This window comes from Aricia agestis, chromosome 19 (genome assembly GCF_905147365.1).
Source record: "Aricia agestis chromosome 19, ilAriAges1.1, whole genome shotgun sequence".
NCBI classification, from domain to species: domain Eukaryota; kingdom Metazoa; phylum Arthropoda; class Insecta; order Lepidoptera; family Lycaenidae; genus Aricia; species Aricia agestis.
The window spans coordinates 4,635,281-4,659,782 of record NC_056424.1 but is presented as its reverse complement, the minus strand read 5'-3'; the positions used below and the strand labels follow the sequence as shown (position 1 = coordinate 4,659,782).

At 37.1% G+C, this 24,502-nt stretch overlaps 3 protein-coding genes across 8 annotated transcripts in view; 2 read left to right on the top strand and 1 right to left on the bottom strand.

The window, feature by feature from the left end:
• LOC121736310 (catenin alpha) overlaps positions 1-24,502 on the bottom strand; it is a 107,005-nt gene that overhangs the window by 2,417 nt on the left and 80,086 nt on the right. For 2 of the 4 annotated variants that reach the window (XM_042127400.1, XM_042127402.1), the window contains exons 16-22: positions 7,499-7,650; positions 6,937-7,006; positions 5,547-5,614; positions 4,698-4,879; positions 3,500-3,605; positions 2,177-2,311; positions 1,151-1,267 (exon numbers count right to left, since the gene is read on the bottom strand). In XM_042127400.1, the coding sequence (XP_041983334.1) occupies positions 1,151-1,267; positions 2,177-2,311; positions 3,500-3,605; positions 4,698-4,879; positions 5,547-5,614; positions 6,937-7,006; positions 7,499-7,650 (830 nt within the window). Of the gene's footprint in view, positions 1-1,150; positions 1,268-2,176; positions 2,312-3,499; positions 3,606-4,697; positions 4,880-5,546; positions 5,615-5,976; positions 6,050-6,936; positions 7,007-7,498; positions 7,651-24,502 lie in introns of all 4 variants that reach the window. The other 2 variants (XM_042127399.1, XM_042127401.1) reach the window with 1 other exon arrangement.
• On the top strand, positions 9,565-18,359 carry LOC121736313 (bile salt-activated lipase-like). Of its 2 annotated transcripts, XR_006036993.1 has the most exons (4): positions 9,565-9,735; positions 9,992-11,232; positions 11,612-12,028; positions 18,334-18,359. XR_006036993.1 is itself a non-coding variant. In XM_042127405.1 (3 exons), the coding sequence occupies exons 1-3, from the start codon at positions 9,565-9,567 to the stop codon at positions 11,817-11,819; spliced, it is 1,620 nt and encodes a 539-aa protein (XP_041983339.1). In that variant the 3' UTR covers positions 11,820-12,322. The 2 variants fall into 2 exon arrangements, 1 of the variants encoding a protein (XP_041983339.1); XM_042127405.1 differs by lacking the exon at positions 18,334-18,359 and having other exon boundaries at positions 11,612-12,322.
• On the top strand, positions 13,284-18,570 carry LOC121736311 (esterase FE4-like). Of its 2 annotated transcripts, XM_042127404.1 has the most exons (4): positions 13,284-14,069; positions 15,073-16,301; positions 16,447-16,709; positions 18,531-18,570. In XM_042127404.1, the coding sequence occupies exons 1-3, from the start codon at positions 13,890-13,892 to the stop codon at positions 16,658-16,660; spliced, it is 1,623 nt and encodes a 540-aa protein (XP_041983338.1). In that variant the 5' UTR covers positions 13,284-13,889; the 3' UTR covers positions 16,661-16,709; positions 18,531-18,570. The 2 variants fall into 2 exon arrangements, with proteins under 2 accessions (XP_041983338.1, XP_041983337.1); XM_042127403.1 differs by lacking the exon at positions 18,531-18,570 and having other exon boundaries at positions 16,447-16,741.

The window sequence follows — 24,502 nt, the reverse complement described above, 5'->3', positions numbered from 1 at the left end:
ATATATACTTAGCATAAGGGTTATATTCGTATCACATATGAGCATATTTGGCCATGCCACTTTCAATACTACTTATATTAACTACGTATATTGCTTTAACCCTTTACTGATAAAAACATTTAGACAGCTAATTATATTATTAAGTATGCTTGTTTTTGTCTGTCATATTAGAAACGTCACATGACCGACAAATACAGCGTACGTTAAATAGTTATACGCTGGCTAAAGTTATTAGTAAGGGAGCTTATTTATATGAATACGCTCTCACAAGCAATACACACGCATGCACGCACGCATGACCGCAACACGCACGCACTCGATAGGTACACGCACGCAAATACGCTCGCATTCACGCATACTTGGTTATGTTTCGTTGTTATATCAGTCTATTCTACTATTTCAATAATACGTAGTATATATTTTTATTTAGTTTAAATTGGTTACCATTTTTGTTAGCGTTTCGAGCATTCTCGTCAGTATCACCGTACTGATGAAACATTACAATCAATAAAACCATTGATAAAGAATGCACGTAAGTGCCGGGTAGATTATTCCCAAGTCTTAACTTATCATCTACAGATCTTCTTTAAAAATTAAGGAGTACATCTCTTTTATATTCTGTATTTGTGGCCCTTTATACCAAAATGTAGTAATAACAGTATTTAACTTGGAAAAACTTGAGAATAAGCTATCCGTCACTTTACAAAAGATAATCCTAACTTTTTCATGATTTAAAACCATAGCATTTTAGCATCTAAATACCCACTCGGAAACCAACACTCGAACAGTAAAACCAAGCGAACATTTTGGCAATCGTCATTTTCTCCCCCGAATATGATTAGCAGAAGGTAGAGCTATTTTACGTACTCGTCATACGATAGAATAATATGGATATGCCCCGAATTCCAGAAAGTGTAATTTTAGTGGAGCAGAAAGGGGCAAAACAGGTGTGTCACTCTACCCGTAACACTACCTTTAGGTGTGAGCAAGAGAGCACTATACACCGAGCAGCGAGCAGAAGAATATTCATATTAACATCAATGTTTGAAGTCAATGATTCCAAATAGCTCTATCTACTGCGATCTCAGGTGGTAGCGCAAAACGAGGACTACCAAATCGTTAATGACTTGGTTACACTGTAAATACTTACAGCGATTGTGCCCTGTCGAGTGTATTTAGTAGAGGCGACGTAGGAAGCCTTTACGGTGAGGACGACAGCGTTCATTAGATTCTTAGCCGCCTGGATGAGAGACGTGGCGCTGTCCAACTGAAAATTCAAATATCAGAAGTTAATAAACGTGTTTAAGTTTAAAAAGAAGTAATTTTAGGTAGATTTAAGATAATCATTTAATTTTTACTTGTGCTTCTTAATCCTGTTCATATTTTAAGAATGAAAGCTTTTTCCACTCAGAAGCTGGCAACTCCTCAAAAACAACAGTAAGGCATACGCCAAAAGAGGAAGAAGAAGAAGAATAACAGATTCAAGTCGAAGGTCAGATTTTACAACAAATTATACTTGATCTTACGATCCATAAGTGCATGTGGGCTATAATCAGGGTTTTGTATAGAAACCTTTTTTTTTTATTTAAGAATTTGATATTCTTATAATAAGAACGTCCGAGACCAGACTTACTTCGATGTCTTTTTCTTTAGTAATTTTGTCAATAATTTTCAGTGATTAGTCTACTAATACTATATTTTTAACACTTCAAGCTTTGACATTCATATCTGTTTTGTGACCAAACTATGCAGTTTCATCTTTACGTCTGCACTGTAACACTTTAGCAGGGCGATTCACGATTTCCGTTAGACACGGATTCGGAAACTTTACCGTGCGGTCATTGGTCAATGCTTCGCGTGGCGAGCGTTTATTGGATGTCGCGCGATGTTATGTGAATTGTGAATCTGATCGCCGACCAAAATGTATGGAATTGACATAAGACGAGTCGCACGTCAACGTCATATTAAGGGAGATCGCAAACGACAGACTTCTCGTTTTCGAGTCTGCGGCGCCCATACAGTCTAGTCGGCATGGCCGCCGCAGACTCGATCGCACAAAAAGTCTGCGATCTCCCTTACGAACACTTATGTCAATTCCATACACCTTGATCGGCGATTCTATAAAGAAGCGATAAAGAAAAGGTATTGGCTAAAGGGGCCAGGGAATAGAACTCACCCCGCTGACAATGAGCTCGCCGGAGATGTTCTGGACGTCGGCCTTCACCTTGCTGGTGATCTGTATCTGGTGGCAGTAGAGGGCTATACGCTGCAGGTACGCCAGCAGATCCTGCTTGGTCGACGACTCGGGGCACTGGAACGAGCAGTGTTAAGGTTTTATTAATCTCAATATTTTTATTTTAGGGCTTCAGTCCATACAAATTTCTGTCTGTCTGTCTGTCCATACTTTACTTTACTAATATTACAAATGCGAAAATGTGTCTATCTGTTACTTCTTCACGCCCAAACCGCTGAACCGATTTTGCTGAAATTTGGTATGAATATATTTTCTAGTCCCGGGAAAGGACATAAGGATACATTTTATCCCGGAAAAATGTACGGTTCCAGTCGTTCACTTCATTTTATAAAAGCTGAAAGTTTGCCTGTATATGAAAGGTAAGAACGATAAAGACGAGATTTCAAATTAACGTACTTTATGGACCACTTTAGGGAAAACAAATTGTATTTGTCCTTATGTTGTAGCGAAGGGTTCAATATACTAACCCTGAGCCCACCCAGTGCCTCTGGGTCTGGACTCTGGACTACAGTGACAGATCATATTAAGGGGGATATGAGATTATCATATATATTGGATCCGAGATCATTGAGTCAATGATATTGGATAATGTAATATAGACATATGATTCATTTCTTCCTTGATCATAGATTTTTGGCATTTGCTGAGAGATTGGATCCAATACGGTCATAGAAATAGGTGTTACCAGTTATTTAATATAAAAAAAGAGTTTTTAATTTCTTGTTCGTTAATATGTTTCAAATAATGTAATGTAATTATTTTTCTAATTATATACTTGGATAATCTTGCTGAAATAACAAAAAACAAGCCATATTAAAAATGACGATGTCTTTTGACAAACCGAATTCTCTGAGATCTAGTAACCCTGACGTCAATACCTGTCAGCGTTAGCGCTCTCCATTGGCTATTGAAACCACATATGACGTGAAATAGGATCAATGAAATATGATAATGTAATATGCAGATATGATCAAATGATCATATATATGATCATAGAAATGATCCAACATAAATGATAATGTAATACCCCCCTAAGATAATAGATAACTCCGTTGCGCCAAAATTCGGTTATTTACAGCTGTACATTTTTCCGGGATAAAAAGTATCCTTTATCGTTTCCCGGGACTATCTCCGTAGTCCGTACCAAATTTCAGCAAAATCGGTATATCAGTTGTGGTGTAAAGAGGTAACAGATAGACAGACACACTTTTAGGTTTATAATATTAAGTAAGTATAGATATGGACCTGTTCAGCGATCTCCCTGGTGAGCTTGTCGAGTTTGGTGCCGGCTTCGGAGATCTTCTTGGCAGCGTTGATCACATCCATTGTGGTTTTGAGCGGTCCGCGGCCTCTGTAATGCAAGAAAGGTTTCTTTCCAAGATATATTTTTTAAAAGTTACTTAGTAAGTAAATATTTTAAAACAGTTTAATAATATTCTACTTACTAATTAAAAGATCCACTTTTTACATACAACCGATATAGTTTTCATAGCTTCCCTTAGGGCACGTACCTAGAGCTCATTGAATGTGAATAAAATATTATAGTCTTACTAGCAGCCCCGGCAAACGTTGTTTTGCCGTATAAAGTATTTCAATTTTCGTACATGTATTATTTTATTGTAGTGACTAAATACCTAAGTATGTCACCATGGCAACGTCCATCGCTATCCCGTCACACAAACAATGGTCGCCGTCAGCCTCGAGTTGTAAAATTTACTATTATTTATTCAATAAATGCACTTATCAATATAAAAAGTAGATGTTGTCCGATTCTCGACCCTAGCCGACATGCTCGCTAATATTCACGAAAATCGGTCGAGCCGTTTCAGAGGAGTTCAACCACGCACCCACACAGGATCAACTATAGCCACTGACTAAGTATATACTTCAACAGAAGCCAGCATCAACAAAAACTGCTGATTTGAACTGTTTTTTATGAGTATAGGCCACTAAAATTTTTCCGTCCCTATGTTCGAACTCTGCCGCCATCCGAGGGAGCAGCCGCTCCCCCCAGGACGCCATAGAACGCTGCCGCCCATAGGCCATGGCCTAAACATAAATCCAGAGCTGTCCAAGTACTATAAACTGCTGAGAGTAATAAACTTCCACAGAAGCTGGGCAAATACGTGGGAGAACCATGCTTCGGCACGAATGGGCCGGCTCGACCGGAGAAATATCACGTTCTCACAGAAAACCGGCGTGAAACAGCGCTTGCGCTGTGTTTCGCCGAGTGAGTGAGTTTACCGGAGGCCCAATTCACTTCCCTATCCTCCCCTATTCCCTTCCCATCCCTACCCTCCCCTATTACCCTATTCCCTCTTAAAAGGCCGGTAACGCACCTGCAGCTCTTCTGATGCTGCGAGTGTCCATGGGCGACGGAAGTTGCTTTCCATCAGGTGACCCGTTTGCTCCCTTCTTTCATTAAAAAAAAGCCAAGTGGTACCTGGTGAAGTCGGTCATCTCGAGCATGATCATGCACATGTGTTTGGCGAGCATGATGATGTCGTTGCCGGCGTCGTCCCACTTCGCCACCTCGTTGTCGAACGTCATCTTCTCCCGACGGAACAGCTCCACCTGCTGCAGGATCTTGCGCTTGTCCTCCTCCGTCATCTTGCGCATGGCTTCCTGTAATCGAAAAATGATGTAGCGGACCAAACAGGTGCCTTACTCCCGAAACTGATATCGATTTCGATAGCCCGGCCGCACATTGTCCGAATTCTGATCAGAAATAGTTGAATTTCGCCGGACCGCCACCCCGCATACTATCCGAAATTTCCTTCCGGCGAGTTCGAGCTCACTCGGCTCAGTACAAAATGTAAGAGACAACGCGGACGTTCAACTGTTTCTGATCAGAAATTTCGGACAATGTGCGGCCGGGCTAAGACATCTAAAATAGCGCTATTTTAGATGTCTAAAGTGTCAAAAACCGTTGAAATCGCAAATCGAAATCGATATCAGTTTCGGGAGTAAGGCCCCAGTTCTCAATCTTAAATCGCGATATCGCAATTTCTAAGGTCGTCGAGATATACAACGTTAGAAATAAAAACAGCTGGCATCGGCCAGCTATAGCTCGGTAGGAAGATCATCCTTTATGTGGCCACTCCTCATATACCCGAGATATATAAGGAGATGTTGCCTGCAACTTCGTCGCGATTCGCGAAGCACCTCTACTGTGTCACGCAGGAACCATACATTTTTACTGAATTAATATGACTCGGAGTATCTCTGTACCAAAATTTACTCTAATCGCCTCAGAGGTTTAAGCATATAACTTGAAATAAAAAAGACTTACCCTAGCATTAGTGATACCGCTGATATCAGGATACTCGTCGACGCCGTGCTCCCCAGTATGTGCGCTCGCTATAACATAAGCGATTCGTTTAAGTTACAAGAAAAAAGACAAAAACATAAACATAACTCGTACTACTTTGTTGTTTTTGAAGATTCTCGTCACAGTTATAGAACCAAGGAGTTTCACACAGTACTATCAGAGAAGTTGATACATAGGCAGATGGCGGACCTACGTAATTTGGTCGCTTTTACGTCAAACGCAGTCACGACTTACGTTGAATTGACATAACTCGAACAAGTGAAGCAGGTCCGTCATCTGTCTATGAAGCAATTTCTTCGATGGTACATTAAATTTTTACCTTCCTGTACATGTCCCTGTGTTTGTACATAATAAAACTGATTAACTTTGGGTTCCAAATTCTGGTACTCACATCGGCTCCTCGTCTCCATGGTCATGTCTTCAACCGGCTCGAACTCCGTGTCCGTGTCCAGATCGTCGCTGGTCTGTTATTGAGTTAAAACCAAACATGCAAACATTTAACATGCGATGACAACAGTGGACAACGGTTGCCGGTGTTTGGCGTGTAGTAAAGCGAGAAAATGACGTGACCCAATCAGCTTAAACTTAAACGTTATGTGGCCTTTCATAACGGTTATCCATTATGGGTCAATTTGAAGAGAAGCCTTTAGCTTACAATGTAATATATTGCTTGCGGCTGGGTCAAATAATTTTTTCTTCGCATACAAAAGTAACAATGAACAAAATGATCACTGATGTACCAAATTAATAAAGCAACCAATATCAGTCTGCAAAATGAATCAAAATGTCACAGCGCACATCACGTAAAAACACAAACTACCCAAAATTAAAAAAAAAACAATCAAGACATATTTAATATCTTTTTGATCGTCTACATAAAAACAAGTTTAGTCACTGCAAATGAAGTAGTGATGTTCTTAGTCTCCACCTAGTAAGTCATGCCGAATGTTGCTAAAACTGATGATTGACCATGCTGAGGCAGACCGTTTAATGGCTGGAAGAGAACAAGACATTTGAAGCCGTCGCCTCGCGATGAGATTTCTTGGCTGTTACTAGGCTGCTTGATAGCCGCGAACAAGTAGCCCGGCATCAAGAACAACAAGACAGAATTGTCTGAAAGCCCGGATTCTGAGGTTTATTTATAGGAGATTATCGATTCCACAGCGCGTTTGACGTTCGCCAATCAAATGCGCTATTGAATGAACCAACTTCTGCCAAAGAACTCAGAATCCAGGCGTAAATTAGTTTCTTCTTCAGGATCACCCTCCTCCATCCACTAAACGGTCATATCCACCATCTAACGGGCACAATGTCAACATTAACGTGCGACGGAGACAGCATGTTCCCTTACATTTGCTACGTGTCTCCAGTGTGTAGTGCTCGTCCAACTCAACATCCTCAGGGTCTAACTCTTCTTCATCCTATACATTAGTTTTATCATCATCAATATTCGTAAATTTTGGAAGCAAATACTTAATTTGGGTACACGAACTGTTTGGGAGAAACTAAGCTTTGTTAATCGATTTGTAAGAAACTGATATATATACAATTTTCTAATAACTCATCAGAATATAAGTTCTGCTATATTAATCCAACATAATACAGTTAAGTTCCAGTCGTGATAAGATATTTATTATTTAACAAAATCGACCTACCCTTCTTTTTTTTTAAATTTCCTGATGGGATATTCCTATACGCCACATCAGAACGCAAGCCTAAGTCAAACCTCATATTTTCTATTGCGGCAGTAACGTTCTTCTTTTTTATAAATGGCTCCTTTGTGAGTCGCCAATATCAGAGTGTTTTGATCCAAGACTCTACCTCAAAGATGGCTTTATGAAGAAACAAGGTGACGGTATGTCGGGCAATGGGCAGTAACGTTAGTCCTAGCTAGTTTCTAGCCTACCACTTACCCTATTCATGAGCACAGCGCGTCTGATCTCGCGCACGGCGTCATACACCAGACGGGAGGCGTCGATAAAGTCGTTCTCGTCGAGGCCAGCGCCGGTGCCGCCGCCGAGCGCAGACACAGCGGCGTCCACGCGAACGGCGAATTTCGACATCACTGCAACAAAAGAAGGTTCAATTAGTCTTAAGCAGACTGCGCCAGAACGAGGGTTATACGCTTTGTATTAGCTCCGTGGTTATACGTCAGTATCTAGAGACCCGAAACAGTCGTAATGATAGTAGGTTGCTGTAGGTACTTGCTATCATTACTATGAAGCAGTAGCTTTTCAATCATATAACATAATATTACATTATTTTGGTCAATTTTTAAAGTTTATAATGTTTCTGTCGCAGGCACATTGTATATTTAGCCGTATTACATTACGGCTAGCCGTTTTAAAAAGGACGCCATTTTGTAATGCGGCGTGTCGACGTTTAGCCGGATTGTAATTGCGATACGTTCTTCAATAAGGCGGCCCACGTTTAGCCGCATCGTAGTCCTATATAAGTTACAGGGTGACCATGATTGCAAAATAAAACAATGCTGCAATGAGTAGCCTTCATTTAATTTGATAAGCACTCAGAGAATAAGCAAAAAATTCTGGATTTATCTTTTGTTTTATGACGCTCGCCGGCTGCTGCCGCAGCACGCTCGCTTCGCACGCTCGGCTCCCTTTGTGTTGTGGTCTAAGTTCTAACCTAACCTAACCTACTTTTGGACTTTCTGGATTGTGTTTGTTTTTATTTTAGATGTTTTCTCTGCTGCCCGAATGTATAATCTTGCCGACCAAGTAATTATTATGCCGAGTGACTGTTTATTTTGCAGATACATAATAAAACTCGCTGCCAGCTATGTGTTTAAATTGCTGACCATTGTCATGATTATTTACAGAACACGAATTGCAGCCTAATTTTAATTATTGCTAACAAAATCTTAAATGATTTATTAGCTGTTATTTCTTGCAAACCAAATTTTTAAATGGCATACACAAAATTTAATTACTTCTCATATATTAATCTGTGACGGCGGGCAGCGTCACGAGTGTTATGAAACGAATTACGAAATTAAAACTGTCAAAAAGGCGACTAGTCTCTAACCAATGACATAAGAAACACTTCTTATGTCATTGTCTGTAGCCTTATTATATTACGGCTAGCCGTATTGAATAACGTATAGCGCCGAATGCATTCCGGCGGTTTTTTATTCAGCCGCATTCAATCCGGCTAAACGTCGACACGCCGCATTACAAAACCGCGCTGTTTTTTAAAACGACTAGCCGTAATGTAATATAATAAATATACAATCCGCCTGCGACATATCATCCACTTCTTCCTTAAAGTTTGTTGTTACATTGTTGCTACTTATATAATTTCAGGCAAAGCTACTGGGGATCGCAAATAAATGTATTTAATAACTTTTGCCACATTTTAAATCTACTGAAACTTAATATACATTTTCTTTAAGTCTAGTTATATTAATTTGACAGCAAATCAAAATAATATTACTGTATCGTGGTCAAAGTGGGACCTTTGACATCGTCGCGATTACAAGTTTTTAAATATCTTATACATCGTACAGTACTATTGATAATAATAAATTAAAATTAGACTCATTTACTTAAAAAAGTATTTTATTTATAATTATTTTAATCGCAACTTTATTAGTACTTATGCATTTTGAAAATGGCATTCACATTATTTAAAACTGAATAATTAGATTAGAGATCACCCAAAATGTTATTGTTACTCATTCATGTACATATATTTTACAATTGCTATTTTTAACAAACTAAGAGGTTTCTGAAAGAACTACACCACACATACTCTTATTCGTATCGATATCTCTGTCTGATTTGAAAAACTACTTCAGAATAAAAAAAACAAGTAACTTGGCAAATCCAAGCTGCTCAAGTAAACATTCCATTATAAGCAAGTGTATAGGTTTCCTTAAATAGAGACGCTATACTCTACGCGTTCATTACACACATTTTGTTTAAGGATTTTCTATTCAGTTGTTTTTGAACATCTCATAATGTATGTGATATTTATAATAGTGTTAATATGTGTACAATGTTCGCACGGTTCACAATATGTTGTGCAAACGAAAGTGGGACCTATCTCAGGTCTGAAAGCTACAGACGGAGACTACATCATGTATCTTGGAATACCATACGCTAGAGTTAATCTAACTAATCCATTTGGGGTAAGTGAAGGTTAATTTTCTAAGCTATGACATATCAGGAGACTTTGTATTACTATAGGATTAGGTACCTAACGTTAATTTTTAGTCCACATAGTCCACATAATGACAGCAGTCTAAATCTATACGGGATACTAGGGGATACGGACTAAACCTGATTGGAACTCACCTAGCGTTTATTGTAGGTACTCAACTACTTGTAACAAATTTTTTAGAAATTCTATTATATTCTATACGCACTTTCGTCTGTTATTTTCAGGCGTCTCTTCCCCAACCGAAATTCGAAACAACATACGAAGCGAACGACGACTCAATAGTATGTCCCCAAATAGACGAGTTCAGTAAAGAAAACTTTGGGTCACTCGATTGTCTACGTTTGAATATCTACGTGCCGAACCAGGCCTCGAAGAAACCTTTAGCCGTGCTAGTACATTTCTTCGGCGGATACTTCAGAAACGGGAGCAGCGCTCGCCGCTTGTACGGGGCGAAATTCTTGGTTAGACACGGTCTGATAGTGATTACATTCAACTACCGATTAGGTCCCTACGGATTCTTCTGCCTGGACACGCCGGAAGTTCCAGGAAATCAGGGGCTCAAAGATCAGTACGAAGCTTTGAAGTGGATAAAAAAGAATATCGCTGCGTTCGGAGGCGACGAAAACAATATCACCGTTCTAGCTCACAGCGCGGGAGCGCAGGCGGCGGAATTCCATTTGCTATCGAAGCAGCCCCTAATGTTCGACCAGGTAATTTTACAGAGCAGCTCCGCGCTGTACCCTCAAGCCTTCAAGCCCGCAGACTACAATTTACCCATAAGAATAGCCAAAGAGCTGGGCTTTAATACGAATTTTACTCACAAAGCGCTACAGTTCCTCGCAAAGTCTGATACGAAGTCGGTAATAGACGGGACGCGGTCCATAGAATTTTTCGGAGTGTGCGCGGAGAAGGAGTTTCCGAATGTATTCCGATTGGTTTCAGAGCATCCCGAATTTTCTGAGCCTAATTTGGAGGGGTTGAGAATCGTCGCCGGGTTCAATAATAACGAGTGGCTTTTTGGATACTACATGGACCGATTCAGACGAAGGTTCCTAAGCCCCGAAGTATTCAGGGAGAATTTGAACATCGTATTCGACTTGGGTCCCAGACTGGACGAGATGGAGGAGCTAGTACGTCACTTTTATCTCGGAGATAAGGAAGTCAGTGAGTCCACAGTATACATAATACTGGACTTTTTATCGGATCTGGATTTTCTGCAACCAGTGCAGAGGAGTATAAATAAGCTCCACAGAAGGGGAGCGACAATATACCAATACTTGTTTTCGTATAGCGGCCAAAGGAACTGGCTGAAGAATTGGTATTCAATAACAGAGGCGGGCGCAACTCACGCCGACGAGCTGGCCTATCTCTTCACTTCAGATTTGAATAAGAACGTACCCACCCCAGAAGATCAAGTCGTCGTTGACAATTTTACTAAATTATGGACGAACTTCGCGAAATTCGGGTAAGTGACAAAATGAAAAAATGTTAAAATAAATTGGACGCTGTTAAGCATTCGTGTACTAACCCACAAAAAATTACGTATTGAGTTATGAATGCAGTTATGTTCTTTAGATGATTTAGAACAAGACTGCATTCAAAATTTAACAACAAAAAAAATTGTAGGATAGGACACTGATGCTTAACAGCGACCAAATTTTATAGGTAAATGCGTAAGACTCTCTGTATGTCTGCGCTTTCACGCTTGATTAGCTAAACCGATTTGGATAAAAACTTAAGAGTTACGAAAGAACATAGGATAGTTTTATCAAGGCAAAAATCTCCTGTCCCTATGCGAATTTATTATTAACACTTTTCATAAGTAACCGACATAATAATTTCAGAGAACCAACACCAGACAAAGTTGGCGGCATACCATTGAAATGGAGACCAATAACGAAGGACTCCATACCCTACATGAACATCGACTACAACCTGACGCTGAGCAGCAGACCTTACCACGATCGGATAGCATTCTGGGAGCTCTTCTACATACTAAACGAGAAACATCTCAGAGCGAACCAGTGGAGGCCGAAACGAGTAGCGGTTTAGGACAAATATACCTTTAACTGTTATGAAAGAGAGACATATTCAAACTATAATACGCAGAAGTTAACCAGGCACATCTTTCTAAGGAGACTCACTATCCTTCGGAGTTGAATTTGACATCCTTAGAGTATGTCATGACTCATGATACTACTTGCTACTTTCTTAGTCTGGTGGCCTGGCTAATCGTAACTGAAAAATTCTACCTAAAAAAAGTAAGTTTTTGAGTGTCAACATTCAGTATCTTTGTAGTCATTAATTAAAAAACTTATATAACCTAATCAAAGTTATTAATTATAAGTGGGGTTTGACTTTACACGCTACCGATATCCGATCGTATACCGCAAACGATCCTGTCACTTTGACATAAGAGTGTTTTTACTATATCCCAATTTAGTTTGATGATTTGGTAAGTTGTTTTTATATCCAGTCTGATATCGATTCGATATTGAATCATATCGTATCGCAAATCATATCGCATAATTATATACTTAAGAGGCCGGGTACCATCGAAATTCTTATACATACGTAATACCATAATCAATCAATCATATTTTGTAGTAAATTTTTGCGCAGGAACCTAGGTAATTACTATTTTAAGCTGAAAAATAACTCAAACATCTTAAATATTTTCGTATGAGAAAATATTTAAGATGTTTGACGTATCCCGTCACACAAACAATGGTCGCCGTCAGTCGATGGACGTTGCCATGGTGACATACTTATTTAGTCACTTCAATAAAATAAAATGGGCGAAAATCAAAATACTTTATAGGTACGGCAAAACAATGTTTGCCGGGTCAGCAAGTCACAATATAATTACCAATTATTATTAAAGATTATATTATTATTGAAAACGTAGTTTTTAATAATATTATAAAATATATTATTGATTAATGATTATCATAAACAAATAATACCATGATATTATGTATTGCTTTTAGGTGGATAATAACATTAAATAATATTGATAGCGGTGGATTAATTTTATTGTATAACTAGGTGTAACCAATGGATTTCGTTTCAACTTTGTATTGAAAAAATAAATACTACATCTACTTCTAAAGTCTTCACCTATACTAACATCGAGACCAGAATCAACCTAAGTACTCCTAAAACCGACAGGGTAATCTGAGATAAAAATGATAAGCGAGTGTTGAAGTAACAAACATTAAAAAAGAATAGTTTAATGATCGATTGGTAATGTAATCCAAGTGCAAAAAGCGAGAAAGCCTAGCCAAAAATTGTGACGAACACTGCGACACGAGAATAAATGTGTATTTTGGACATAGATATTATTTACTGATTAGATAATTGAGAATAAAACAAATGGCTAGAGTTTTTAATGGTTTGCAATATCCTTGCTTTAAAGTGTTTTGTTAAGAATCTAAAATGCCTAGTTTTTAGAAAGACGCGACGTCTTTACAACAAATAAACACTTGTTCAGTAGAACAAGTGAATAAGTATATTCCACACAAAAAATTCATAGCCGAACATAATAAATAATAATTAATACAACAACCTCATTCTTTGTTGAGATTAAACAGGAAGGTTACAGGCATTGAAAATTGGGCGTATCCACCGGAAATAGATAACATACCTTAGATAATCTGTACTATATTGTAATGTCAATTGTCATAGCGTATATTGTATGTGATTACAATCAATTTTCCGCGAATTACTGTGGAAAAAGCCGACAGGGTCGAATCAAAATCACAGTGATCTATTACATTGTATTGATCTATCAAGAGATTATATTTTTAAGATCCTTGAATCAAGTGAAAAATCCAGCATGGCGAAATTGTTCAAGGATGTTGCATATTACGCGTGTGTTAATAATTTTGTACTAGAATACAAAATCCTAATAATATCAGGTTTGAACTTTAAGTTATTTAACATCGGATAGGGACTTAGAAGTCTAAACTTAGGAAGAACTAGAATCTACAACTGCAAACCCCAATAATATAATTTAGTGGCATATTGAGGCTTATCTCCTCGAAAATTATGATTGATACGATAACATAGTTCTGAGTGCAGTGTTAACGTAACATTACAACAGATTGTTGAGTTACAAGCATGTGGGGAGCATGCTGCTTTATACTGCTGGTCCTGTGCCAAGTCCAGGGTTCACAGAGAATAGAGCCCCTGGTGCAGACTGAAGTTGGGTTGATACGAGGTCTACAGGCAGAAGATGGGGATTACGCAATGTTTTTGGGCGTTCCGTACGCGAAGGTCAACGAAGATAATCCTTTCGGGGTAAGTTCTCTATAGATAAACATAATTTTCAAACAAGAAATTAACTTGGATGACTGTTATTAGACAATACAATGATATTAATAAATAATTTTAAGAGATAGATTGTGCTGTATGTTCTTGGCGGAAAATGTCGGGTCAATTTCTAGGGTACGTAGCCAAATGGCAAAAAACAGAACCCTTATAGATTCGACATGTCTGTCTGTCTGCCCGTCTGTCTGTCTGTCCGTCCGTATGTAACAGCCACTTTTCTCCGAAACTATAAGAGCTCTATACTAATGAAACTTGGTAAATAGATGTAATCTGTGAACCGCATTAAGATTTTGATTCAAAAATGGAAAAATTATTAAAAATGTTAGGGGTCGCCATTGGTACACCTGAAATAAAAAAAATCATCTAACCTATGTGTGTGGGTTATCTATAGATAGGTGTTCAAAAATGATATTGAGGTTTCTAATATAATTTTTTTCCAACCTGAATAGTTTGCGAGAGAGACTCTTCCAAAGTGGTAAAATGTGTGTCCCCTCCCTCTAACTTCTAAAGTAAGGCGTCTAAGTAAAGGCGTATAGTTAAAAAAATAATAATATGATGTACCTACATAACTATAAAAACTACCAACGAAAATTGGTTTGAACGAGATTTAGCAAGTAGTTTTTTTATACGTCATAAATATTAATAATATACCTTAATTTAACTTTCATTTAATCAACTGAAATATAAAAATAAATCAAAAACCTTTCAATTTCATAGAAATAAACCTTATTGCTGCTGCGGAACCCTTCATGAGCGAGTCCAACTCGCACTTGGCCGATTTTTATATTTTCATATTTATACTGTTTTATATAATATTTATATAATTTTAATGTAATTATTTAAACATCAATTTCGTGAGACGTCTTGCGAATCTGTCAAATCCACTTACATATCTTGATACTTATTTTATTTTTTTAACAATTGTATTAATATACAAATTGAAAGAACAATAAAACATACTAGTTTCTTTCAGGATGCTCAACCATTTCCGAAATTTACCGAGACTTTTGAAGCACTTGACGATTCAGCAGTGTGTCCTCAAACTGATTTCTTCTCGAACCAATTAGTAGGAACATTAGACTGTCTACATCTCAATATTTATGTCCCGAATAAGGCTACGAGTCAAAATAAACTACCCGTTATCTTTTGGATACATGGCGGAAGATTTACTTATGGATCTGGCAAGAGAGCCGAATTCGGCCCGAAATTCTTAGTGAGACACGACGTTGTTTTAGTTACAATCAACTACCGCCTTGGTGTATATGGATTTATGTGCTCAGATTCGGTTGAAGTACCTGGAAATCAAGGTTTTAAAGATCAATATCTAGCATTAAAATGGGTAAAGACTAATATAGCTTCATTTGGGGGTGATGAAAACCAAATAACAGTTATGGGTGAGAGTGCTGGGAGCATGTCTGTTGATTACCATTTATTATCAAAAAGAGAAAAGTTTTTCAAGCGCGCTATTTTACAAAGCGGATCCGCGCTCTGCCCAAGAGAATTTGTTCAATCTGACGATAAAGCAGCAATTAAAATTGCTAAACATCTAGGATTCGAAACTGATAATTTTAACGAAGCAATAAGCTTTTTGTCAAAACAAAACGAAAAAGTCGTCGTAAGCACAACACAGGAATTAAACATGTATTTTAGAGCATGCGCGGAAAAAGATTTTGAAAATGTGGAAAAATTTGTTTCCGAAGATCCAGGAATCACCACACCAGAAGTTAAGGGAATTTCAATTCTAATGGGTTACAATAGTCAGGAGCTAATGGTTATATATTCTAATGATACCAAAGAGTTTTATGATAGCTTAAATAATTTCTTGTACGACGTTGGCGATGAATTTGTGGACGAGGACAATGTCGTTAGACACTTTTATATAGGCGATGAAGAAATGTCTGTCTCCAAGAAAAAATTATTGATTGCTTTTGCATCCGATTACAAATTTAATCATCCTATTCAAAGAAGTGTTATTAGATATAATCAAAGTGAAGTTGAAAGCGTATATCATTACATATTTTCGTATAGTGGGGGAAGAAACATGTTCAAAAAAATATTTAATATGACTGAAGGAGGCGCGTCCCATGCAGATGAATTAGGTTATTTATTTGACTCAAACCTGTTTCCTGGAGAACCATCACCAGAAGATCAATTGATAATTGATAGAATGACGGCCATGTGGACTAATTTCGCTAAATATGGGTAATTTTTTAAACGTTTTCTAGTTCATAAACAACTATACATTAAAATATATTTTTGAAAACATAAAAATCTATCTTATCGTAGGATTTCTCATACTTCAAAATACGTTTTTTTCATACTTTAAAATACGTTCTTTTCTTTTCAGCGACCCAACACCAAATGTAACCGATCTTCTTCCTGTTAAATGGCTACCTGTCAGTAACTATCTATATGCTCTGAATATTAACACCTCTGGGAAAATGCACAAACGACCATATCGATCAAGAATGGCGTTTTGGGACGTTTACTTGAAAGCGTATCCTGAAAAGTTTTCAACAACAAGCGCTTCTGATTTCGATGCTATTAATTCCGGGAATTAAAAAACTAAGAATGGTGAGGACCATGAAGCAAGGACGAATCAAGTAATCGGTAAATCTTCTGGATTTACAGTATTTTCTACAATTCAGTAATATGCCATCAGATAATTACGTCACACAATAATCTAAACAACAAACGATAGCTGCAAGCTTTATGACATACATATCTTTAATCTTCTAGATAAAGGACTATTTTTTTTATTAGATGCTTGGACTGCGAAAAACCCAGTGTGGTCAGTAGATAATGTTTTCAGTTATCACTATAAAATAGGTTACAATATAATTATAAATTACAAAATTACAAATATTTGATTACAAAACTTAACCCTTAGTTAAATGTGTGTATATTATAATAAAAATCTTAAAAATATCGCACTGCTATTACAATAGTGTCGTAACTCGAAATGTATACTTTTTCAGAAATCGCAAAAAACCGATTTTAGACTTCCTGTTCAAGTTTTTCAGAAATTAAGAATATAATACCTATTCTTGTCGATCAAAAGCACATTTATACTCACAAAATAATAAAAATAGGTCACTGTTAATAAGAAATTTGAGATTTTTAGTTGATACAGTATTGAACTAAAAAGATATGCTACAATATTGAATTATTTAGAGTTGAGTACTTATTGAACAAACAATTTTAGTTGCTACAATTTTAGATGATTTGTGTGATAATATTTTTTTTTAATTAATTGAAGTTGCGATATGGATTTAACTTCATTTGCTTACATAAACACAGTTAAATTGATCACTAATGTACAGCTAGTTACTAATATAAATCTTTTAAAACAGTAAATACAGTCTTCCAGTCTTCTTATAAAGGGGGAATCTAAACATGATTGTTAAAACAAAATATACCATGAAACGCTCCTTGAGAATTCTTTTTTTACGCCAAAACTTAGCCGATAGGAACTAGGCCCCATTTTAACAGGCATGTTTTTGGTGGGATATGCTAAACGCGATAAGTCATCTAGTAAATATATATTTTTAATAATAAAAATATATCGCTGCGTCGCCTCCGTAATATGATACTACATCATCTCCGTAATATGATACTAGATCTAATATGTCTACAGATGGCACTATTAGTAAAGAGGCAGTCATATGCTAGCTACAAGCATGTCATGCTAATAAAATTTAACCCTCCGTTGCACGCTGGTGGACAAAAAGCGTATATCTGACGAATATCCCTAAAAGACCCATGGCGGAATTTTTATCTTTAAACGGCCTTTATAGTTATAATTATTAGGCCTCGTTTTATTTAAGTGTTATATTTAATTAGGCCGCATGTTTAAGAGCCAAAAAACAATAAGTTGCATTCCTAAAGTGCTAGCAAAAGCGAAAACGAAACATCAACATCATCAGGTAGGCATACATTTCCGCTGCACGATAGAAAGAGAGGAGGATATTCTACTTTCCTTCCGTCTTACGAATTTCGAAGACGTCACGTGACGCTTAAGGTGACAAAAAAATATATATTTTCAAAACTGGAAAACATTTTAAAGAGATTTAAAAAAAGAGATAAAAAAAGACACAATAGCACAACACAAAACATGGTTGCATAACAATCTTATATCAATTTTTATCATGATGATCTTTATTTTTCAAGTGTTTGTGTATCCTTCGGTAATATTCCCCTATAATAATGATACAATATGTAAATTTCACTGCAGTTGAGGATAACTTGTGTTGTAATGCAAGGCGTATACAAATAAACAAGAGCAGCGGATAATGATGAAGTTACTTTATTTACTGACATTCTTATTAGTGCTCGTTAAAGCTAAACTAAGATTGGATCCCTTGGTACAAACGAGCTCAGGTCTAATACGGGGCCTAAATGCAAATGATGGCGATTATTCTATGTTTTTAGGGGTACCCTACGCTCAAGTAAACCGAAGCAACGTGTTTGGGGTAAGTTGTTTCTTGTTATTATTTTTAAAGGCTTACATTTAAGTTTGTAGCTTCTCAACACATCTATTTAAAAGGACATTACTTATGTGACAGCAACATCTAACCAAAAAATAAGCAAATAGAAGCTTATACTCAGAGTTGACATATAAAATCTAAAATTATTCTATAGGATGCCATACCTATATCAAAATTTGATGAAATATTCGAAGCCTACGATGACACGGCTATGTGTCCGCAAGTAGAGGACACAAGCAACACAATATCTGGTACTCTGGACTGTCTCCATCTAAACATTTACGTGCCCAACATAGCTGCAAGTAAAACTCCTCTGCCAGTAATGATATGGATACATGGAGGGTATTTATATAAAGGTCGCGCTGGCCGCTACACGTATGGACCTAAGTTCCTCGTCAGTCACGAGATTATTCTAGTTACCGTAAACTATAGACTCGGGCCATACGGATTTATGTGTTTAGATATTCCCGAGGTCCCCGGTAATCAGGGCTTGAAGGATCAATACTTAGCAATAAAATGGGTCAAAGAAAATATAAAAGAGTTTGGAGGTGATCCTAACCAAATCACGTTGGCGGGACAGAGCGCCGGTAGCAAATGTGTAGAAGCGCATTTATTGTCAAAGAGGGAGATAATGTTCAATAAAGTTATAATGCAGAGCGGTTCAGTACTAGGGCCGAATGTACTCGACCTACCCGATAAGGTTGCTCTCACAAAATTATCAAGATATTTAGGTTTCGTGAGTGATGACATAAATTCACAAATAGAGTTTTTGAGCAATTCTAGCACGGATTTGGTAATAAAAGCATACACAGAACTTAATTTAAATTTTTATATGTGCGTCGAAAAAAGATTCGACGGTATCGACCACTTTATGAACGAGCATCCGGAGCACGCGAGCTATGTTAAAACGAAAAACATGCCTATTCTGATCGGATTTAATAGCAAGGAGCGTATGATAGAAAGTCAAAAAGTAGGTATATTCGAAAACCCTAAATACATAGAGCAACAATTGGAAGGTTTATTTTCATTGGAAGAATCTGAGGAGATGATTGATGTCGTCCGACATTTTTACATCGGGGACGAACCGACCAGCGATATGGAAATAGAGCTCATAGATTTAATTTCAGATTTCATTTATAATTATCCTATTCAGAGAAGCGTTGAATTATTTCTGAAAAACGATGCAAATGTGTATCAGTATCTTTTTTCCTATGACGGCGAAAGAAATATGGTAAAGAAGGAATCCAACTTGACTTTAGCTGGAGCAGCTCATGCTGATGAGCTAGCCTTTCTATTTGATTTATCCTATGACAAGGAAATAAATGATAACGATCAAATTATTGTCGACACAATTACAGGTTATTGGACTAACTTTGTGAAACATGGGTAAGTTATAATTTACAAAAAAATATTAAGTACTTATATAGAGTTTATGTTTAGGTTTCGGTGCATAATATTTCTTAAAAAAGGTATGCAATTTAAATTAAAGTAAAACAAATTGTTCATGTTTACTTTACCTTACGTTAAATAACTTTTAGGTTGTAATTCTTTTCAATTACATACATAAATATTACTTAACATTGAAACGAAAAATTGTTATGAAATATTCAATGGTAAAATTAATTCTTTTTTTTCCGAATACAGGGATCCTAACTCGGAGTCCATGGAACTGCTGAGATGGCGACAGGCTACAAATGATAAAGTTTACTACATGAACATTGATTCTGTTCTCTCCATTGGAACACGACCGTTCCACAGGAGGCTAATATTTTGGAAACTATTTTTCAAACACAATGAAAAGAACCATAAATATTTTTCTAATTTATAAACATTAAAATACTCAAGGGGTCTTTTTCTTTTTAATTCTAGCAAGTAGCGACACAATCTAGATTACACAGCTACAACGTAGTCTTCAAAATTATTATTGTTAAAAGCTGCAATAAGATTTGCTTCATTTAACGAAACCTGTAACTAAAGATATTATTATAGTTTTATAGTAGGTTTTATATTACGAACCTAGCTAGGGCGAACATAATTAGTTTTTCATTTATTACTAGTAATGTTTTATGGTGATTGGTGGCACTTATTTTTGCAAAGTTAATAATAGTGTATTCCTAAAACTAAATGACAAGACACGTATAATTTTATCTCAAACACATTGTTATCAAAGATATCGTTTAAGATATTGATGGTCTTAGCAAGTGCCCAAGATAAGCCACTAAATTCTGCATGCAACTTAAAAAACTAATGGCCAGTTTTTGAGTTTGATAGGAGTTTATGATTTCACTACCGCTTTTGATTGGCTAGCCGCTAGCGTCAAAAATTGACCTATCAACAACGCTAGTGAAAAGACAAACTCCTGTCAAAAAACCTCAGAAACCGGGCATAGCATATTGTATTTATCTTTTTAGGGTTCCGTACCCCTACGTATAATATGAAAACGTTAGGACGTCTATTTTTTTCCTGTCACAACTCTTGGGTAGGCAGGTAAATCGTTACTAGTACCGGTCTGGTTAATGCATATTCTACGGGCTTCATACTTTCGATTGGTATGGAATTTGTCATTAACCAAACCAGAAAAATCTAAAAAAATATATTTTTAAATTTTTATTCTGGACTGAATATTTTTAGGCAACCCATTTTCAATTAATTTGTTGACATACGTAATTGAATATAAAATACTTTTTATCCATTAACCGGCTCGGTGAAGTCCTTCTATGAAGGGATCCCAGGCCATAATGCACAAATACTAAGTTGAGATGACGTTTTTTAACTCAAAAGGTTAGGGATTATATTTTGAGATGTGTTACGAAACTTGACCTTTGTTTGTTATCAATTCTCAAGAATCACTTGAAATTTATCTGATATGCATCCCACAAGTCTTATGAGTAGTTCCACTGCGTAAGAAGCACATTACATTTATAAACAGAACGAAGGATGTGGTCGATTTATGGTATTCTGCTGGCCCTCGGATGTGTCCAGGCGAGATCTAGACTGGACCCTTTGGTGGATACAAATCAAGGCCTCATCAGAGGACTTCAGGCAGATGATGGAGCTTACTCGAAATTTTTAGGCATTCCCTATGCTCAAGTAAACAGTAGTAATCCATTTGGGGTAAGACACATCACAATTTTTTTCTCAATTAATATTATTATAATAATCAGCTGATGTTAGAAATATAATATTTAAATTATTTTCAGGAATCGGTTCCTTATCTGAAATTCGATAAAGTTTATGAAGCTTACGATGACTCTATTATCTGCCCACAAGATACTTTTGCTATGATTGAAGGTTTCAACGATGGACTCGTCCCTTCTTTAGATTGCTTGAGACTCAACATATACGTACCTAACGAGGCGAGTTCCAGAAATAAATTGCCAGTAGTAGTTAACATACATGGGGGTGCGTTTACATATGGAACGGGAAGAATAGGAGCCAAGCACCTCGTTCAACATGGAGTCGTTGTTGTGTCTATAAATTATAGGCTTGGACCATATGGTTTTATGTGCCTAGACACACCCGAAGTGCCCGGAAATCAAGGATTGAAAGATCAGTATGCGGCTCTCGAATGGATACAGAAAAACATAGGCTCTTTCGGAGGAGACGAACGAAAAGTTACGGTGATGGGAGGAAGTGCTGGCAGCATGTCAATTGATTTTCACTTATTATCCAAACGACCCAAACTTTTTAATCGTGCCATAATGATGAGTGGCTCTGCTATAAATCCTAATGAAGTAATCCCAGCAGATACAACTGTGCCGTTACGTCTCGCCGCGGTCTTGGGATACGAAACGGATGATGTCCAGGCAGCATTAGAATTTTTGAGCAAAACTGAAGTTGAATTAGTGACTGCTGCATTTTCAACGTTTGAAAAGGAATTGAGACCTTGTGTTGAAAAGGAATTCGAGGGTGTCGAGGCTTTCGTTTCAGAGCATCCCGAGCATTCAGATGTATCGACAATAAAGAACATAGCGATTCTGTCTGGTGTTGGCAGTCACGAAGAAACTCGTGTTATAAACAACCACCCAGCAGAATATTATCAGTCGTCGGAATACTTTCAAGAATATTTAAATGGTCACTTTAATTTCGGCGAAGACAGGGAAATGGGCGAAATAGTTCGTCATTTCTATGTCGGGGATGAGGTAATAAGCGAAGATTTGAAATGGAAAATTGTAGACTTTGCATCGGACTTCCAATTTTTCTACCCGTCGCAAAGAAGCTTAGTAAGATACTCGGAGAAATCGGGACTTAATGTTTATTACTACATATTTGCATACGATGGTGGTATGCATGGAGGGGAAGTAGAATATTTATTTAGATCCCATAGTGATACCAAAAGTTCCTTGGATGAAACTCAGATGGCCATATCAAAAGTAACTACCTTATGGACTAACTTCGTGAAATTCGGGTAAGCCATTAAAAAAAATATACATTTTATTGTTTAGAACTTATAAAAATTGTTATACATATAAGTGGTCAAACTTTAAAAGGTAATGCATAAATGTAGTAATTTTTTTAGTCGTTATTGTATTCCGCAGTGACAGACTGACTAATGTAACTATAGTAGATAAAAGATTAATTAGATAAGTGTTATTATAGTGTAGTTAGTATGAAAATGTAATCCATCAATAACTAATCTCATTGTTTTAACTGTCTTCAAATTATTCCACAATGTGTACAACATTTGAAGAAATGGGTAATATTGCAAAATTCATCAACGATTCAGTCATTATTAAAAAGCAGGCTAGCCATTTTCTATCCTTTTAAAATGTATGTTTTATGCTCAGCTTTGATCTGATCTCTAATTTAAATTTAATTTCAGGGAACCCACTCCTGAAGTCACTGATCTGCTGCCCATCAAATGGCTACCGATGACGAAGGACTCCATGCATTACATGCACCTCGACCATGAGATGAGTCTGAGAAGCCGTCCCTATCACGACCGGTCTGCCTTCTGGGACCTATTTTACAAACTCAACGAGAACAAACTGATCGCGAATCAGTTAAATAGATTAAGTTCACATTAAACTAGTATAATATGATTGTCTTCGCGTAATTTTGTTTTAGACTAGATGTTCCGCGCGGCTTCGCCCGCATAATTTGGGAATGTCACGGAAACCGTACATTTTTCCGCAATAAAAGAAACCTATGTCCTTTTCTATTTTCCTCTATTTCCCCTCTCCTATTAGTCTTAGCGTTATAAAATATAGCTTATAGCCTTCCTCGATAAATGGGCTATCTAACACTGAAAGAATTTTTCAAATCGGACCAGTAGTTCTTGAGATTATCGCGTTCAAATAAGCACTTTCAAATAATATCCCCCATTTTTTCCACACTTTCCTCTATTTCTTCGCTTCGATTCAGATGAAAACTTTGGTTTTATGGTAGCAAAAATCTGTTGTCCCAGCGAATGTATTTTTTCATTAAAGTAACATAATAATTTCATCGAACCAACACCAGACGAAGTTGGCGGCATACCATTAAAATGGAGACCAATAACGAAGGACTCCATACCCTACATGAACATCGACTACAACCTGACGCTGGGCAGCAGACCTTACCACGATCGGATAGCATTCTGGGAGCTCTTCTACATACTAAACGAGAAACATCTCAGAGCGAACCAGTGGAGGCCGAAACGAGTAGCGGTTTAGGACAAATATACCTTTAACTGTTATGAAAGAGAGACATATTCAAACTATAATACGCAGAAGTTAACCAGGCACATCTTTCTAGTAAACTCTATGGAAACATGTGCCAAGTAAGTTTCTGCGTCTCATAGGAACGGCTACAGATTTTATGTTAATAATGTCAAATTCAGATTGAATGGCTGCAAAACACTGCCACAATCTTACTTATTCTTAAAATGAAATCTTATACTTTTGTATCAATCTTGCGTGTTTTGTATGGAAAACA